Source organism: Erpetoichthys calabaricus, chromosome 15, assembly GCF_900747795.2.
Source record: "Erpetoichthys calabaricus chromosome 15, fErpCal1.3, whole genome shotgun sequence".
NCBI classification, from domain to species: Eukaryota; Metazoa; Chordata; class Cladistia; order Polypteriformes; family Polypteridae; genus Erpetoichthys; species Erpetoichthys calabaricus.
The window spans coordinates 102,668,852-102,688,672 of record NC_041408.2 but is presented as its reverse complement, the minus strand read 5'-3'; the positions used below and the strand labels follow the sequence as shown (position 1 = coordinate 102,688,672).

The window sequence follows — 19,821 nt, the reverse complement described above, 5'->3', positions numbered from 1 at the left end:
CTGATTGTATGGGTGGTTACCTGGCACTGTAGGGTTGCCACCCGTCCTTTAAAATACGGAATCGTGCCGCGTTTGAGAATGAAATTGCGCGTCCCGTTTTGAATCAATACTGGACGGGATTTATCCCGTATTTTTTTTATCATTTTTTTTTTAAAGCAGCGTCTCATGCAAATCATCCCACACGCATTTTATGAAGATGCCTCCTTTCCTACTTTTGATTGGGTAATACTTGATGTCATAGTTAGTTTGATTGGTGTTTTTAACTGTTCAGTGAGGAGGGCGTGTCTTTTAACTACAGTCTGCAAAGTGTTGGCACTGAGATGTGGCGTCAGCGCCATAGTTGAAGCCCCTAACGTTGCGGTCAGCAAGTCGGCTAACATCCGCCATGTGCCGTCTTTCAGTTGCGAGAAGCAGATCATAGAATGGTTGAAACTGTTGCCCCTAACGTTGCGCCACGGCGTGTGGTTCGTTTATACGTCGTGTCTTCTCATTAAACTTTTATCTCGCGAATATGTTATTGCAATCCGCAGCGGGAGCGTTTGTATAAACTTAATTTAAAGTTACATTTTACACCGTGCTTTGTTTCCCTTATGAACATGCTTGTATGCTTAACTCTCTCCGTTCTCATTTGTTTAATTAATTTTTTGCTCTTCGCTGTTTGCGGCTGTTCCTCCATTTCCCCCCACTTCATTCTTTTATCTCGCGAATATGTTATTGCAATCCTTAACGGGAGCGTTTCAATAAACTGATTGAAAATAGTTTTGCATTTACCTTTTTAGTAAAAGGCGAGCTTTTAAGCCTGAGAAATCACCCCGTAAATGCACACGTTTAATTGGACATGTGTTAATATGTATGGTTACACAGTATTAAAAGACAGTGAACAACGTCAGTTACCTATGTTCCCGCGTTTGATAAAAGGTGAGCTTTTAAGCCTGAGAAATCACCCCGTAAATGCACACGTTTAATTGCACATGTGTTAATATGTATGCTTACACAGTATTAAAAGACAGTCAAAAATTAACGTCATTTACCTTCGTTCCCGCGTGCGACTCGTGCTGTAAATGCCTTCCTTGTTTTTAGTTCACGTGATTACATAGGAGGCGTGATGACGCGATACGTGACTCCGCCTCCTCCATTACAGTGTATGGACAAAAAATATGTTCCAGTTATGACCATTACGCTTTGAATTTCGAAATGAAACCTGCCTAACTTTTGTAAGTAAGCTGTAAGGAATGAGCCTGCCAAATTTCAGCCTTCCACCTACACGGGAAGTTGGAGAATTAGTGATGAGTGAGTCAGTGAGTCAGTCAGTCAGTCAGTGAGGGCTTTGCCTTTTATTATTATAGATTATACAACATATAAAGTGTTTGCCCAATTCCGAAGCTTGTTCCAATATTTTTGATGTCACTTCAGTTCTTGCTAGTGCTCCAGTTCCGGTGTCATCTGGAAAACTCAAACATTTAATACATCAAAAAGACTAAGATAAATATACATTTTAACAGCTAACCAACTGAAGACAGATCACTGAGGGGCTTCACATGGCGCGCCATCATCATTCCTCTTATATGTAGACTTTATCTATATTTTATCTTTGGGCTTTTGCTGTTGGTTCAAATTTGTTTGACTGGATCCTCTCCCTCTAAACCATTGCTATCCATTACTAGTAACACTGTTTTCATACAAGGAGTCTTCCAAGTGTATTTCCACCTTTTCCATAATCTTGCCTTAGAGTACCTTAACCTCCTAGGCATTAACCCCAAGCGTGACTCTGAATTCTATGTAATTACAGTTAACCACAAGTCAGAGTGATGTTTAATTACCCGCTTTACACATTTTTGCCCAAATAATGATCAGGGCAGTATTATTCTGCCATCTAGTGGATGAAATAACATCAAGCTGCCACTTTAAAGTAACTCAACAATATTCTTGAGTGGGGCAGAGCCTTAACGAAAAGCTGTAAAGTCAGATTTAGAACAAACTGAAACTGAACCATTAATGGAATCAAACACTAGAGGTGACGATGTGAATTGGTCACCTCACGTTGACATAGATAGTGAAACTGATGCATACGGCACCATACGACCAAACTGCTGTAATATGCCTGGTGACCTAATTTGTGTAACGTTGCCATGGGGTGCAGTATCTACGTGTCAAAAAGACAAGCAATCAAGTAGAAGGACAAGAAAGATGCCAGCCCCCTAAGCACAATGCAGCAACTGTCAGTATTCATGTCAGGGAAATGTGAAAGTCACTAAGCCTTGTGCTGTGGTAACCTACAATAACACGAGGGACACATTGATTGTGCAAATCAGGCACTGACATTCTGCCTTCTTATGCGCAAGAAACACAAAAAATTCTATAAGAAAAGTGCACAAAGAAACACGCTTGAAATGTCCGATTTGTGACGTCGGAGTGTCTGTTGGTGACAGTTTCAAAACATCACACGAAGGACGTGTACTAAATCTGCATCAATACAGCACTGGACACTAGACATAACTTTCCTATCAAATTTATGTTGATGGTTTGGTATTTACATGTTTCTTTTGCACATTCTAACATTTTTTATTATTGAACAAAATTCAGCATTTTTGATTTATATATCTGGGGGTAAACATAATGATAAGAAGGTTAAGGTTTATTGATCTATAATCAAAGAAATCAATTCTGCCCCCCCCCCCCCCTTCTTGTGGATTGAAGTCAAATTTCCAAATTTGTTGTCATCAGATACTTCTTCCAGCTCTACAAACTGCAAAAATATCTTTAGTAATGGCTTACCTTTCAGATCTTTCACCATTATTGCTAAGATCCCACCAGGCTTCTTGGATCCACCAGGAACTTTTCTTAATCTTCAACCTAATGTGCTTATTGCATGAAGCAAGTCTCACCATATTTTAAAAACCTTATTTTTACCCATTAATTTCTTCTTTTATAAAGAATAGGATGAAATATATATTATGTTTGCTTATGGTGTCTACGTTTTCTACCTAGTACTAGACTATAATAACACGCTGGGGAAAAACAAGAAGAAGCCAAAGCAGTCAACTTACATATTAATAATCTTTAGTCTGCACAAAGTCTCTAAATGGGCGGCATTGTTCTAGGCTGTGTCTGTTGTTATATTATAATATATTTTTTTCTTTTTATTAATGTTAACAGCTAAAGACCCTCCACCAATATCTTGTTAGCTTAGCTGTGACTTTTGTGTTACATTCACCAGAAAAAAACACAAGATACTCTGTTTCATGGCAGCCCGCATTATTTAATGGAATGAACATACCTAGGGAGCACTGCCGTCCAAACATCCTGTGCCAATTTACTCTCTACTGCATCATCAAAAATGAATAGTCATTTATTTATAACTAAAAGAGCCAGCAGGGTTTGAAGATGCAAAGTGAAACACCCACCTGTCTGACCAAAGCCAGCTGCAGGGAGAGGTAGAGAGATGTTTTAGGATCATCTGGGTCCAGGTCATGGGCTCTAGTGAAAATAGAGAAAAACACAAGACAGTGAAGCTTTATGGAGACTCTGGGTATGTTTTTTAGAGCTTTGATTTTATTCATTGTATTCATTAAAGTGGTAGTCTTTTACTAGCCATCCTGTGAATATCTGTACATGGAGTGGCCAAACATCGGAGACTACTTGGAGCCTTTGATATAATCTCTTTTTGGTTTAAAGTTTAATGTCTCAACGTTTAAGACTATTTCTGTTTTTATTATTCCAACAAGAGTAATAAAGGCCTTCTCCAAAAATCAGTACAGATGTGGATTGCTTTTGCCATCACAGACCTTCTTTCGGCCAGTTCTGCTCCAAGGCAGATCACAACTGATGAGTGGCTACTGGTGACATTGTCGGGTGACCTGCTCAAGAGAAACTTAATGCTGTATGAGAACATTTTACTTAAAAAGAATTTAAAACAGGCCAGTGATCTGAATATGAAGACAATTCTGAATTATTACTCAACTGAACACCAAAGAAAAAACAAAAATCACAAAAAGTAAAGGGGATTCAGTAAGCATTGTAGGGCCTCATATACATTTTCTTCAAATCAGCAGCTTGGCTATATGAAAAACTGTTCTAGTATAACTCTTTTAAGTGCCATCATGGATGGACTGGAAGTCCGACTGGGATGGAAGGTGGATCCTGGTCCAGCCGGGAGGTCATAATGAAGACCAAATAAGGAGACAACTGAGGAATCTACCCAAAGGAAAAGCTGCAGGACCAGATGGAGTCAGTCCTCGAGTTCTTAAAGCCTATGCTGACCAACTTTGTGGTGTCCTCTGTCACCTGTTGATGTCTGTCCCTAAGGGTTCAGAAAGTGACACTCTGGGGAAAACGTCCTGCATTGTTCCTGTACCAATGAAAGCAGGCACCTCTTCACCTGATGATTAGAGACAAGTGGCATTTACATCTTACATCATGAAGATATTTGAGAAGCTGCTCCTGGATCATAAGAGCCCTCTTGTGGTAGACCACCTGGACCCACTGCACTTTGCATATCAGTCAAAGATTGGAGCGGAGGATGCAATTATTCATCTCACCAAGTTTAATTCTCACCTGGACAAAACTGGCAGCACTGTGAGGATTATGTTTTATGATTTCTCCAGCACCTTCAATATTACCCAGCTATCCTCGTTAAGGGGTAAACTCAGAGGAATTCAGGTGGATGGGCCTATGGTGTCCTGTATCATGGACTATCTGTCAGGCAGAGTGCAGCTTGTGAGACTCAAGGGCTCTGTTTCTGATATGAATGTGAGCAACACTGGAGCACCACAAGGGACAGGCCGGTCTTTTTTTCTTGTAACTCTGTACACCTCAGACTATAAATATAAAACCGGGTGATTTCACATCCAGACATTCTCAGACGATTTTCCACTTGTGGCGTGTATTGATAAAGGGGATGGGACAAAATGTAGGAGTCAGGTGGAGAAGTTTGTTTCTTGGTACAGAACAAATTTTCTGCATCTTAACATCAGTAAAACCAAGGAACTAGTAATTGACTTTCACAGATCCAAAGTGTCATTATTTAATGCCACTATGCAGGGAGTGGATGTAGAGGTGGTCCACTCTTACAAGTACTTGTGGGTCCACATGAATGACAGGTTGGACTGGTCAGAGGAACACAGAACTACATAAGAAGGGCATAGCAAGCTCTTATATTTAGGACACTGTGTTCTTTTAATGTGGGAAATGACATCCTTCACATCTTCTACACCTTTATGATGGTCAGTGTGATTTTCTACACTTTGGTGGGCTGGGCCAGTAACATCACTTCAAAAGAGGCCCACTGAATCAACAAGTTAATTAAAAGAGCAAGCTCAGTTATAGGACACACTCTGGACCCCCGGAGGTCATAGCAAAGGAGAAAATTAAAACAAACTGAGTGTCATTATGAACAATGCTGCACATCGTCTCTGACATGCTAACACTGAGGACTTTCAGCCAATGAATTATTCAGCAGAAGTGTGTCAAGAAACGCAACAGGGGCTCTGCTATGCCAACAGCAATACATCTGTATGATCCCTCACTGTGACTGGGACTGCCAAGTCAGGTGTTGACTTTATTTGTAATTTTTTTCCTTCTTAGTCATTTTGATGTGTTCAGACCATAGTGTCTGTCTATCTATCTAGATAGATGAAAGGTAATGCCACACCAGGCCTGGGGGCGGTGGGGTGCGCTAATCTTTCCTCTGATATTCCTGCAGATCAAATACTGGAAATTCTGCCTGAGTGCAAAGACGTCACTTGTCCACCAATATCAAAAGAACCTTAGAAGTTAACCTCCCTAGCTTTAGACCCCAAGCGTCACTCAGGCAATGGTATAGATGTGTCTCGTGTAAGACCCGAGGACAGTGCCAACAGTGCCAGGGCCTGAGGGTTACTCAGGCAACAGTGTAGCCGTGTCTTCTCCTAGCCTCATAATGGCATCTTGTAAGAAATGTCTCTCATCAGCAGTGATGACAAAGTGAATCTATCTTCGGGAAGTTGAATTGAAATGGTCAGTGAAAATCAAAAGTGATTCTGGGAATCTGAAAGTGACGCTTATGCCACTCGCACACATGTAATGTGCTGTTCATATTATTATTACTATTATTATTATACTTTCTACACTTCTGACTTTGCTCTTTTAGCGTTTTGCAAGTTTTACAGTAGAAAGGTGAAATTTAATAAAAAAGTTCTTTTTCAAGCCAAAAAATGTAACGCTTTTTATGTTTTTTTCAGAAAAAAAGTAATGCTAAGGCCGGGTTTATACTTCACGCGATGCGCACGCGTTCTGAGCGTGAACTATAGACGAGCCCTTAAGGAGGATAAAGGGAAAAAAATAATAAAATATTAGCTATTTGAACAAGTACCACTGGTTATATCAGGCTGTATCCTTCTGCCAATTTAATGCCACTTCCACTAGTACTCCTCATGTAGGGCTTTCCCTTTGGCTTTCATTAATTGACATTTCTGAATTATTAGATTTTTGGAATCAGTCCTGGCTATTGTTTTTGGTGTTGCCATTTTTGCTTACATCTACACCTTTTAGTTGTGATCCTGAAATTTACCACGAAGGACAGATATCACTCATTTGTAGCCACACGTGCTACTCCAGTTTAACACAGAGGACTTATGCCAATGCTCCGTTTCTTAGTCCATACATTGTTTTATATCCAGAGGGAAGATTTCTACATGAGACTTTTAGTTCATTGGGCATTGATTTCAAGGAAGTTGCATACAGAGTTTTCTGTCACAATAAACATCTCGTCTGATTTTAATTGGACTAATATCTTAATTAATCATGTTATGTCTCAATTTCTATGATTTGGTGTCAGTACAGAAATTGCAAATGAAGATAAGTTAATGCTTTTTTATTTTCTTTTTTAAGATATTCTTCATCACCATCATAAGTTTGATTTCACTCTTCCAGGTGTTCGGGTTATTGAAGCCATTGTCTACTAATGTGCATGCTGGAAAGCCTGACATTGAAGTAGCTGCAAACTTTCAGCACTCCGTGTTGCTGGCACTCATGTCTGCTCTGCTTGCGATTTTCTGCAATTATTAAGATACAATTAAGGGAGCAGACAAGGTGGATTTGTAGGAAAATGGTCAAAAATACTGCGGTGGGTTGGCACCCTGCCCGGGATTGGTTCCTGCTTTGTGCCCTGTGTTGGCTGGGATTGGCTCCAGCAGACCCCCGTGACCCTGTGTTCGGATTCAGCGGGTTGGAAAATGGATGGATGGATGGATGGTCAAAAAAACTATGACAAATGGCAAAAATACAAATTATTTCTAAATTTATTATAAATCAAAATTTCACACTATAGCACTGAATGCAGAACAAGAAAAGAACAAATTAATTAAACAATTATATTAATTTGAAGTAAAATGGCTGACTGATTGGAAAACTGTTTGGAAGAAAAACTTGCAGAGTCCCTCAGGACTGAGCTTGGGAACCACTTCTCTGGAGAAAACACATTTATACCTCATTCTGATGCAGGTTCGGCTTCTAGAATACTTTAGGTTGTGGCTGCTTTGCACAAAAAGAGAAAAGAGAAACCGTGTTTTGAATTTATGCTCCTCAACTTTTCCTGAAAACCCTCATCTATAATATAGTTGTTTTAAAGACAACTCAAGTTTTTTCTTGTCAAGTTCATTTGTTATCTGCCTTACTTTGACAGTTTGTTTACTTTTACTTACAGTATTTGGCTTACGTCTTTACCCAATGTGACTTACAACATTTATGATACAACTGCCTCCATTTCTTTTGGTTCAGGTCAGATGACTTATTTACGGTCAGACAGTGTCAACAGCAGGATTTGAACCCACAACCTCAGGGTTTGAAGTCTAAAGCCTTAACCACTACACCACACTGCCTGCCTGTTCACTGACTGCCAGCTGCGGGGAGCCTAGGCACCATGCTTTTAAGGAGGAGCTTGTCAGGATTTGCTTCATCTTGATTTGTCTCACATGATGTCTTACACAAGCAAAATCCACCTTGGATTTTTGTGGGCTTATAGAATAAATTCAGTATGTTTTCTTCACCAGCACTGCATATATTCATTTGCTCTAAACTTAATCATATTCCATACATTAAAAAAACTATCATGCACACATTTGTGCTTTACAATAGAGGCTATGGGGCATGGAGGAAAAATTTCAAAACTTACTAATGCATCCATTTTTCAAGCCAAGACAGTTGATGAGTATTGATCCACACCTTGTGATTACATACACATTGCAAATAGTTTATGCGTAGCATTTTTGAACAAAAAAAATAAAACTATATTATGAGATTCAGCTATTTTAAAAGAAGATCAGCTGGACCTGTTAGCTAAACAAAGACAAGATCATGTAACCACGAGGTTGGTTTTGTTTTGATTTACTTCCATATTTATGTGAGAATACATAAGTGAATATAAAAGGTATCCTCACCAAGAGAAAAACAGCATCAGGAATATATAATATGATTATTTCCAGATTCCTTTTGTTGTCACAATTATGTTATCTTATATTGAAACTTTAGGCTTTTATTTTCCAGAGGTCTCCCATGCCCCATAGCCTCCTTTATAAAGTACAGTACTGGTAAGGTTTTTTTTTTTTAATTTATAGAAAACTCTTTGCTTTAGAACACAATCTCACATGACAATTGCATATACAGTCATATGAAAAAGTTTGTGAACCCCTCTCTTCCTGCATAATAGTTTACTCTACTTTCAACAAAAAAGATAACAGTGGTATGTTTTTCATTTCCTAGGAACATCTGAGTACTGGGGCGTTTTCTGAACAAAGATTTTTAGTGAAGCAGTTGTGGCACCCCTGCTGGGGGTGGTACCCACCCGGGACGCCCAGGAGGACCGAAGGAGGGCTTGTGCCTCCTCCAGACCACGAGGGGGTGACCACACTGGTTGCTTTGGGGACCACGGGTAGAGAGCTTTGAAGCTCAGCCCTGTAGGGGCCCGTGGTCACCGCAAGGGGGCGCCCCGATGCCTACAGAGCCCTGGACCTCAGCACTTCCGCCACACCCGGAAGTGCTGGGGAGAAGAGGATCGGGGACACCCAGAGTGCTTCCGGGTACGCAGCCGGCACTTCCGCCACACTGGGGAATGCTGGCGGAAGATTGTCGGGAGGCACCTGGAGCACATCCGGGTGCTTTATAAAAGGGGCCGCCTCCCTCCATTCGATGGCTGGAGTCGGGAGAGGAGCAAGACAAGGTCTTGAAGAGAGGCAAGGAGGCGGCCTGAAGAGAGTGAGAGAGGCCTGGACTTTGGGGGAGTTCATGCGTTTGTGTGCACTTGTTATTGTATATAGTTGTAAATAAACGTGTGGGGGTGCTTTTAAACATGTCTGCCTGTCTGTGTCCAGGACTCGTTCCACACAGTATTTAGTTGTATGAAATTAAATCAAATGTGAAAAACTGGCTGTGCAAAAATGTGGGTCCCCTTGTAATTTTGCTGATTTGAATGCATGTCACTGCTCAATACTGATTACTTGCAACACCAAATTGGTTGGATTAGCTCATTAAGCCTTGCACTTCATAGACAGGTGTGTCCAATCATGAGATATAAAGGTATTTAAGGTGGTCAATTGCAAGTTGTGCTTCTCCTCTGAAGAGTGACAGCATGGGATCCTCAAAGCAACTCTCAAAAGATCAGAAAACAAAGATTGTTGAGTATTATGGTTTAGGGGAAGGCTACAAAAAGCTTTCTCAGAGGTTTAAACTGTCAGTTTCAACTGTAAGGAATGGAATCAGGAAATGGAAGGCCACAGGCACAGTTGCTATTAAACCCAGCAGGTCTGGCAGGCCAAGAAAAATACAGGAGCAGCATATGAGCAGGATTGTGAGAATGGTTACGGACAACCCACAGATCACATCCAAAGACCTGCAAGAACATCTTGCTGCAGGTGGTGTATCTGTACATCGTTCTACAATTCAGCGCAATTTGCACAAAGAACATCTGTATGGTAGGGTGATGAGAAAGAAGCCCTTTCTGCACTCACGCCACAAACAGAGTCACTTGTTGTATGCAAATGCTCATTTAGACAAGCCAGATTCATTCTGGAACAAAGTGCTTTGGACTGATGAGACAAAAATTGAGTTATTTGGTCATCACAAAAAGCACTTTGCATGGCAGAAGAAGAACACCGCATTCCAAGGAAACACCTGCTACCTACTGTCAAATTTGGTGGATGTTCCATCATGTTGTGGGGCTGTGTGGTTAGTTCAGGGACTGGGGCCCTTGTTAAAGTCGAGGGTCAGATGAATTCAACCCAACATCAACAAATTCTTCAGGATAATGTTCAGGCATCAGTCACAAAGTTGAAGTTACGCAGGGGATGGATATTCCAACAAGACAATGACCCAAAACACAGTTCGAAACCTACAAAGGCATTCATGCAGAGGGAGAAGTACAATGTTCTGGAATGGCCGTCACAGTCCCCTGACTTGAATATCATTGAAAATCTATGGGATGATTTGAAGCAGGCTGTCCATGCTCGGCAGCCATCAAATGTAACTAAACTGGAGAGATTTTGGATAGAAGAATGGTCAAAAATACCTTCATCCAGAATCCAGACACTCATCAAAGGCTATAGGAGGCGTCTAGAGGCTGTTATATTTGCAAAAGGAGGCTCAACTAAGTATTGATGTAATATCTCTGTTGGGGTGCCCAAATTTACGCACCTGTCTAATTTTGTTATGATGCATATTGCATATTTTCTGTTAATTCAATAAACTCAATGTCACTGCTGAAATACTACTGTTTCCATAAGGCATGTTATATATTAAAAGGAAGTTACTACTTTGAAAGCTCAGCCAATGAGAAACAAAAATCCAAAGAATTAAGAGGGGTTCCCAAACTTCTATCATATGTTATGTCATGTTCATGACACAACATCATCTTGAAAAATACCAAACCGGCATAACACCAGTATTGTTAAATTTGAGGATGAGTCCACTGTCATTGGACAGATTTGTGGGGATGACGAGTCAGCGTACAGGATGGAGGTGGCTAGCCTTGTGAAGTGGTGCCAGGACAGCAATCTCTTTCTTAACACCAGCAAGATGAAGGAGGTGATTGACACACGGAGGAAAAGAGGTCAGCGCCCACCACTGTACTTTGGAGAGACTGAGTTGGAGAGAGGGGCCATATTTAAATTCTTGGCATTAATATCTCTGAGGATCTCACTTGGATGTACCATGTCAAAGGCCTGGTGAGGAAATCCTGGCAGGGTTTGTATTTTTTGAGAAGACGGAGGAAGTTTTGCATGCCGAGCACTATCCTCATTAATTTTTACAGATGCACAATAGCGTGTATCCTCACCTACTCCATCACAGTCTGGTTTGGGAACGTACAACATGGGACCACAAGGCTCTGCAGTGGGTGGTAAAATCGGCACAAAATATAATTGAAACAGCACTCCCTGAACTAGAGGACATCCATAACACCAGAGTTCTCAGGAGAACACACAACATTATTAAGGACACAACCCACCCACAACATGAACTGTTGTTCATACTGCCGCCATCAGGAAGAAAGAGCATAGAAAAGAGAACATCAAGGCTAAAAGACAGTTTTCTCCCATAAGCCATCAGGCTCATAAATAGAACCCATCCACTGTCCCTCCCCTCAGCGCTGCAGGCTACCGTGTGTCTAGAGGATGGAAGACCTTCTTGAAACCATATACCTGAAGAGCTTACACCGCATCATTTATTTATTTGCACATACACTCTTACTTCTGTTTGTTTTCGCATTTCTTTTCACCTGAGCGTTTTTGTTTATTGTTGTGTATTCTTGTCTGTTGCTGGGGGACTCGCAGAATAAGATTTTCATTGTGTTGAGTACATTATGACAATAAAGTTGAAGTTTCTATCTTTTAAAACTACTTGTAGTTTACCAGATGCTACTGTATGCAAACAAAGGGTGCCTGGTGATTGAGTCCATTTTTAGATCTCCTGCTTTGTGCTTTCTTCTTACCCATCTGTCTTGTGTTTTGACCCTGGCCATGTCCTAATGACTGGAACTTCTGTCTCATACTGTGGAAACATTTTGCCTGTTTCAAGGTTTTTGAGGATGTACCTACACCCGATTGTCACCTGCTTCTTAGATTCCTGTTCCTTCATTGTCCATTCAAATATTTATCCCTGTGCCGTATTTTGAAAACATTTGCCAACACTCTCTTGTACAGTATGTCCTTCAGTTCAGCACAAAATTTTTTCAATCACATCTCCTTTATAGAGTAACATGTCAGCATCCTAGTGTCATCTCCCCTAGTGTTACTTACTTTTGGAACTCCTCAAGGGCCTTCTTATTCAGACTGTCCTGAACTTCTTTAAGGGTGGCTGTAGAAACAGAGAAGGAGAAGTGTGGGCATTAACATGGTACTCCTTACTTCCACAGCGAGATATATGTAAAATATGCTGCTGACAAGGTGAAATAACACGAGGGACATCCTGATCTTGACCCACTGTAACATAGAATTGGATTGAGTGAGTTTGAAAATGTTATACTATGTTACATTCTGATCTTTGCTGCAGGACGAAATCCTGGCCTTGACACTGCTTTTGCAGAGCTTGTATATTCTCCAAATCTGCATTGGTAATTAGGTTACTTTTCATTTGTAACTCTAACTGATCACATGCTGGTGAGCAATACTTAAAGTGTAAATCATGAGGGAATGGAATGAGTATACACTGTTAAAGGCAATTTGGGCACCAGAGCGCAGCACTGCTAATTCTGAATTACATTTTCAGTATAATAAATACTTGACATCGGCCCTGTTTACCTCCATACTCGCACGCATACACTAGTATTTCACTTGGAACTCTTGCTATCTTAAATTGTTCTGCTGTTCACACAACTATAGGAGTTTTCATTCTCCTTGACCTCCTGATGCACCTCCATCCCTATTACCTTGCACGTCTCAAGCACTGTTAACACCCACACTTGCTGTGTCAGAACCAGCTTTTTTTTGCATTGTGCCCCTCCCCCCACCATAACCTATTGTCTATGGGGGAGGAGCGAAAGCTTTCGATTTGTCAAAAATTTCAATCTACAGTTTTCGACAGATCTCAATGTTTTAGGGTTCCCTGATAATGAAAACATCAATATCTCAGTGTGTGTCTGTCCGCATATGTGTGTGTTTGTGTGTCACAGCTTCTTAAGGACGGTCAGTCAGTCATTTTCCAACCCGCTATATCCTAACACAGGGTCACAGGAGTCTGCTGGAGGCAATCCCAGCGCACAAGGTAGGAACAAATCCCCGGGCAGGGCGCCAGCCCACCGCAGAGTACACACACTAATCGCCAATGCACCTAACCTGCATGTCGTTGGACTGTGGGAGTAAACCGGAGCGCCCGGAGGAAACCCACGCAGAGAACATGCAAACTCCACACAAGGAGGACCCGGGAAGCGAACCCAGGTCTCCTAACTGCAAGGCAGCAGCGCTACCCACTGCGCCACCATGCCGCCCTTCTTGAGGATGGTCTAGAGCTAAAATGGATGGACGGAAAAATACCAAACTCGAAACTTAAGCCTGATATGAGATGACGATATTCTGATTAGTTTTTCAGCCAAATCGTGCAAGAGAAAGAGGCACTCTAGAGGAATCCTCAAATACCGTAATTCTGTAATTAATTATGAATTCTTCTCATCAATTGCTATCGTAATGACCTATTTTATGATCAGAAAGATCAGCATCAGAGCGGTAAACAATTACTGAAATGTTGTAGAATAGTTCGGGAATCTTGGTTTCGAGGTTGCAAAGCCTACTGATGCTTATGTCCAATTTTTTTTTTAGCTACATTTACCTGATGATTTATTTCGATTTGAGTGACTTCCAGAGTTTTTGGTGCACATTTTTCTTTTTTTACATCAGCCAATCAAAAAGCAGATACCTATATGCTCACGTATAAGCAGGGTTTTGAAACCCGAAAAATCAATCATAAAATCAGACCCCAACTTGTACACCCGTTCAAAAAGGCGACACTTATTTTTTTCTTTTTAACATCTTCTTGCCTCCTCCAATCTCGCATCAGTTTCTTAGGTGCATCAAATTTTGTTGCAGCAGCGCAGTTACCAATTTCTTTCGCTACTTCAATGACGTTTAATTTAAAACCACCTTCATATTTTCTTCTGATTGAACGCTCCATCGTAGATAAAGGATGTTCTTACGATAAAGGGGTATGAGAGTGTGAGGTACAAAAAACACAAATCAGTGCAAACATTGCTATGGAATAGTTCAGGTATTGCCATGTGGTCACGTAGGCACAATAGAGAGATGAGGTTAGGAGCACACGCTGATACAGCACATTGCCGCACCAACACAGAAAAAAAGGCAGTGTGCTCCGTGGTTACTCTCTCAGGTGGGTGTTAGCACATCATAATCCCTTGTACCAATAGCGTGTGTTTTCCACATTCGACTTATTCGACTGACATTATCAAATACCGGAAATAATACGGTAAAATCAAGTCCCGACTTATCCGTGAGTATATACAGCAGTCGAAAATTAAAATATGTTTTATAAAGTTTAAATAAAAGTCTTTGTAATACATTTTGTTTATTTAAACATGATATAAAATTAAAATTTGGGGTCTTGGCGTGCATGTGGAGTATCCTGGAGTGTAGAGGGCTCAAAGTCAAGGGTACCAAATCTGAGCTCCAGACAGCTCAAGCACAAAATAAACTCTGCTGGTGAGTAATCTTAAAACAATTCGGACCCGATTGGCAGCTAAACCTCTTTTGATTACAAAAGTACTGTAAAAAGTACCGTAACCACAATTGGTATCAACTTATTTGTCCACTGGAGCAGGACAATCCCACCTTTCACAATTACAACCTCCATTATCAACAATCCTAATCACCCCTGCTGCAAGCCTTGGCTTCTGAGACACACACTGTACATATTCTAAATAATCTGTAAATATTCAGGAACACTTATATGTATGGATGATAAATGAGAAGGTCAAACTCTCCATTTACAACAGTTTGGCACCAGAATATGCACTGAAGGAAACTGTTGGAAAGTGAAAGGGGTTTTGTCCTCTGCAATGCCTTGAACTGCACTTTTACACTGCAGTCACCTGAGGCGGCCTTAGTGATTACTGCATTGTACTTAAATGCTGCCTCCCAGACAACTGCCATTCATTTAAGAGCTAGAATTTTTTATTAGTTTAGCATTTATTCATCTAACTATTTCAAGAACCTGCTGTTATTGAGAGCCATAGCATATCTGGTAGGAACTGGGTTCAAGTTCGGATCTGTAAAAAACAAATATTAAAGTGAATTTATTAAATACCTACAAAACTATTACAAAACTAACAGCAAAACAAAGAACTTAATTCCAAAATTTAAATATATACAAAAAAAATGCTTTAACTATAACAAAGCCAAATATCTATGATCCAAAAAAAAACCAAAAATGAAAAAAAAATCACGGCTAGACTTACAAAAAGGAGCACAAGAACACAGCTGGCAAAGAGAGAAGCAGCAGCCACCATTTATGTATATCGCTCTCAGGTGCTGGAGCCAAATTGACTTCAGCACCATATCAGAGATTTCACATCTGCCATCACCAGCATAATCAACATAACACAGAAAGGGCTTAATTAAACTAACGCAAATAAAGTATAAAAAAATCATTAAAACATGTCAAACAAATAACCAGAGAAAAAAAGAAAAGAAAATCAGGGTCAAAACCCTTACACAATCTAACAGACCCTAATCCAATGCAAACTCACATTCACACTCACTCACTGGAGTCACCTGCATTTTTGAAATATGGAAGAAAAAACAGAATAACCACAGAAGTGTCACACAGACATGGGGAGAACATTCAAACTGCCCAAAGACAGTGACCTGGCCAACAGTCAAATCCAGATCCCTCCAGTTCTGAGGCATGAGTGTTAACTATAATTTCTAGTTAATTATCTTGAAGATAACTTGACTTTGGGTGGCGTGGTGAAGCAGTGCTTAGTGGTATGATCTTATGGATCCAGTGTCCTGGGTTCACATCTGGTGCCCAGCTGTTTTCAGTGCAGAGTTTGCATACCCCCCACCCCAAGTTTGAAGGGCTTTCCCCACACAACCCCAAAGAACTGCTGGTCAGGTTGTTTCTAAATTGACCATATGTGTGAGTGATCCTGCAATGGACTGGTGCCCCATCCAGAGCCTGGTACCCAATCCTGCTGGAGTAGAATTCTCAACTGTAACATGAATTAAGCAGGCTGAAGAATGATTTGTTTTTCTTTTTTTTCCCATGGAGAGATTACCTGTAGCAGAGTTCAAGTTATGACTATTGTAGATCATGTAAAGCACAAGACAGATGTGTATAAACTGGACCTACCTTGCCTTATTACTTCATAAAACACATTTTTTCACCCTGGTCATGCTAGGACAGCTCTGCCAGGGCATCCTAATGGTATTTATTTCAGATGGGCTCACTGTGGCAGTGGGGGATTTCTGTGCCAGCCTTGCCAGAAGGTTCATAATGCAATTACTTGAAGCTGGCCTCACTGGGAGTCGAGTTAGTACATATCTGACACCACTGAAGGCTGAAAGGTATTTCAGTACCAGACCAGAAAACAGTTTGTAAAAGTCATTGCTTAAAACTGGCAGCAGGGCCCAAGCGTGGCAGTATTACACTGTGATCCAAGTGGGTGCTGACTGCAGCTTTTCTTTATATTAATAGTATCTTATCTAGTAAGAATGTCATATACAGTATTTTCCACATATATTCTGGGCTCATCAGGCGTACACACTCACTGCACCCCCCTCTTGGGGAATCAAACCTCAACGCCAGAGGCAAAGCCTCTAACATTGTGCCACGGCGTGTGGTTCATTCATTTGACAGCATGTAGATCGGGGTAATTACATTCATGGCATTCGTAGTCTGAATCACAATCTGATTGTATGGGTGGTTATCTACCAGGTAACACTTATGGTTGGTCAGCAAGTCGGCTAGCATCCGCCTCGGTGCCCTCTTTCAGTTGCGAGAAGCAGATCATAGAATGGTTGAAAATAGTTTACTGTCAAATAATGCAAAGAGTACGCGACACGTGTTTCACCCTAATTCTGGGCTCATCTGGCGTACACACTCACTGCACCCACCTCTCGGGGAATCGAACCTCGGACGTCATATATATATATATATATTGTGGAAGCGCAGGGGGCATACTGGCCACTCTACCTGACACAGACAGGCAGACGCAAATACTGTCCAGTACACACGATTTATTACTTCATGGGGCAACGCTTTCTCTCCGTTTCCCACTAAAAAGCACAGTACAATACAGCACAAGAAACCAAATACAGTCCTCTCCCTCCCCCTCTCTCTCTCTTCTTCTCCTGCCTCCACTCTTCTCCCAGCAAGCTTTGTCCTTGACGTCCTGACTCTGGCTCCCCAAACGGAGTGAGGTGGCCTCCTATAGTGCATATATATATTGTATTTGTGACATTCTTTGTTTTTTTCCATTCTGTTCATGTCGAACCTAAGAAGTCGTAGCCGCCTCACACTGCTGCTGCAGCATTGCCCTCATCCCTATTTAATTGATTAGCAGGCCATAAGCAGGCCACTGAGGCACTTACTTCTGTTCATGTTTGTTCAGCTCTCCTTTGGATTTCAAATTGTGGGTCCTGCAAGTCCAAGTTTTTGATATTTCAGTTAATGAACTCTGATTTGTTACTTGGATTTTGATTTTTGGATTGTGGGTCTGACTTTGTCAATCTCTGAGCTTAAATGAGTCAGGTAATCCTTTTGACAGTCTTTTGTTCATGTTTTTATTTTTTTCTTTAAATTTGTGACTATAATATTCAAATACGTTGGAGACAATCGTGCTGTTATTTTGGGCCAGGGGTTTAACAGTTTCTCTCTCCCTCTATTATGATATTTTTTGTTTTTGGACTATTTTGGCATGTACAGGCTAGGAAGCTTGCTTTTTAGGGCCAAGATGATTCTCGTGTCTATTCCTCACATGAGAGCTCAGGCCCAGATGTCTGTATAAAACCTGCGCTTGAGTTTGACAGCTGACAAATCATAACAGGCGACTGTCTCACTGTGAAATCTAGATTTGAAATGTTATAGACTAGACTAGACCTTTGGCCTCTGTGTGTCATCCTTAAAGGCACAATGGCTGGGCATTTCAATTACAGTCCACCTCATCATGATTATGGGAACCAAAGAAAATCAGCTCTCCCTACAGTCAAAAAATGTACATGCGCCAATGCCATGGAGGATAAACGTTAAAATGATACAAAGTTATTGTCTGTCTGTATACCTGCATTGTTATCGGCATTGTTATCACTCTTTAATTTAATATTGTTCTTTATCAGTATGCTGCTGCTGGAGTATGAGAATTTCCCCTTGGGATTAATAAAGTATCTATCTATCTATCTATCTATCTATCTATCTATCTATCTATCTATCTATCTATCTATCTATCTATCTATCTATCTATCTATCTATCTATCTATCTATCTATCTATCTATCTATCTATCTATCTATCTATCTATCTATCTATCTACTTCACATGCCATCCAATCAATGAGGGCAGGGATGGCAGTTGTTCATCTTACCGTCTGTGGCCTGCAGGCTATAGCAGAGTCCGAGAGCCAGATGACCTTTGACCAGATGCTCTCCAGCATTCTCCCCCATTTCTGTCACCATCTTTGAAAAGGCAACACCTTCTTCAAGCTGAAAGACAAATAGGACACACTGTTATGCCTAAAGAATGAGAAGGAAACAAAAAAAATGTCACTGTTATAATGGATGTACTTTAAGCATGTGACTAATCTTAAGTTATAGGTGGCAGGGAAGGAAAGCAGGATTTGACACTGGCATGAAACAGCCCTATATGTGCCACCTCTTTGATCCCTTGGCAGGCGCTCCCCTGGCATGTTTTTATGGTGCGTTCTTTGGACATCAGTGTGCACTTCTTGTCTATTCTTATTTGATGAGAGCAAGTAAAAAATAGGGCCAGCGAAATATCACAAGAGGCCCTGTTACTCAGGCTGGCGGGATCAGATGGTTATGGAACAATCCCCCTGACATGTTGCATTTGTTTACATGTGTCCATAAGCCAATGGCTGGCTGCACTTGAACACGCATGAACCCTTCCTGTCCCTAACAACAGCGAATCTGTTCGCCTCCCAGTGCTTTAACATACCCGCCTGAATGAACCGATGCAGCAGCAGTCAAGCGTTCTCGATGTGGGAAAAGCCGCCTGCATCAGCACCACCCTCCCCCACCCCCTTGACGCACCCACATTCTTCAATGAGCAGTGCAAGCAGCAGTCACTGAGTCAGGCTGAGGGCATTCACTGTACCAGCACACTGATCACTTGACTGCTGTTAAGAGGGCTTTCCTTTGCCCTCATGTTCAGCCAAATTCCACATTAATCAAAAGCTAAAGGGCCAACGGAAGTCTTCTCCTTTAGTTTTGTGAGCTAGTGAGTCTCTCCATTAAAGTTCTCTTCTTCTGAATATCTACATTTTGCCAACACACCATCAGTGTGGAGTAGACCTGGTGAAGCTTGGGTGTCACCGTGTCTGCTGCTACCCATGGCTGTGATCGACTTCTCTATCTTTATTGCATGCAGCATTTTGCTATCTATAAAGAGAATAACTGCTGTTTGCCAGTGGTTCAGACCTACCTCCAAATTCCACTTCACGCAATACTGTGGGGATTCTAGCAGTACCTTGTGCAGGAATTACAGTACATCTGTCTGCCTCAGTGATCAAAATGAGCTTTGGCCTTGGGTCTCTGGCTGCTAATCTGCTTCCCCCGTCACCCAATGTGCTCTATCCATTTCCGACTTTTTGCACAATGCACTCGGCCAGATGTTC

General features: G+C 41.2%; 1 protein-coding gene across 2 annotated transcripts in view; it reads right to left on the bottom strand.

The window, feature by feature from the left end:
• The window catches only part of ttc7a (tetratricopeptide repeat domain 7A), a 425,510-nt gene that overhangs the window by 244,076 nt on the left and 161,613 nt on the right, over positions 1–19,821 (bottom strand). For both annotated transcript variants that reach the window (XM_028820451.2, XM_051919615.1), the window contains 3 exons: positions 18,553–18,670; positions 12,264–12,321; positions 3,405–3,477 (listed from right to left, as the gene is read on the bottom strand). In XM_028820451.2, coding sequence (XP_028676284.1) covers positions 3,405–3,477; positions 12,264–12,321; positions 18,553–18,670 — 249 coding nt within the window. The remainder of the gene's footprint in view (positions 1–3,404; positions 3,478–12,263; positions 12,322–18,552; positions 18,671–19,821) is intronic.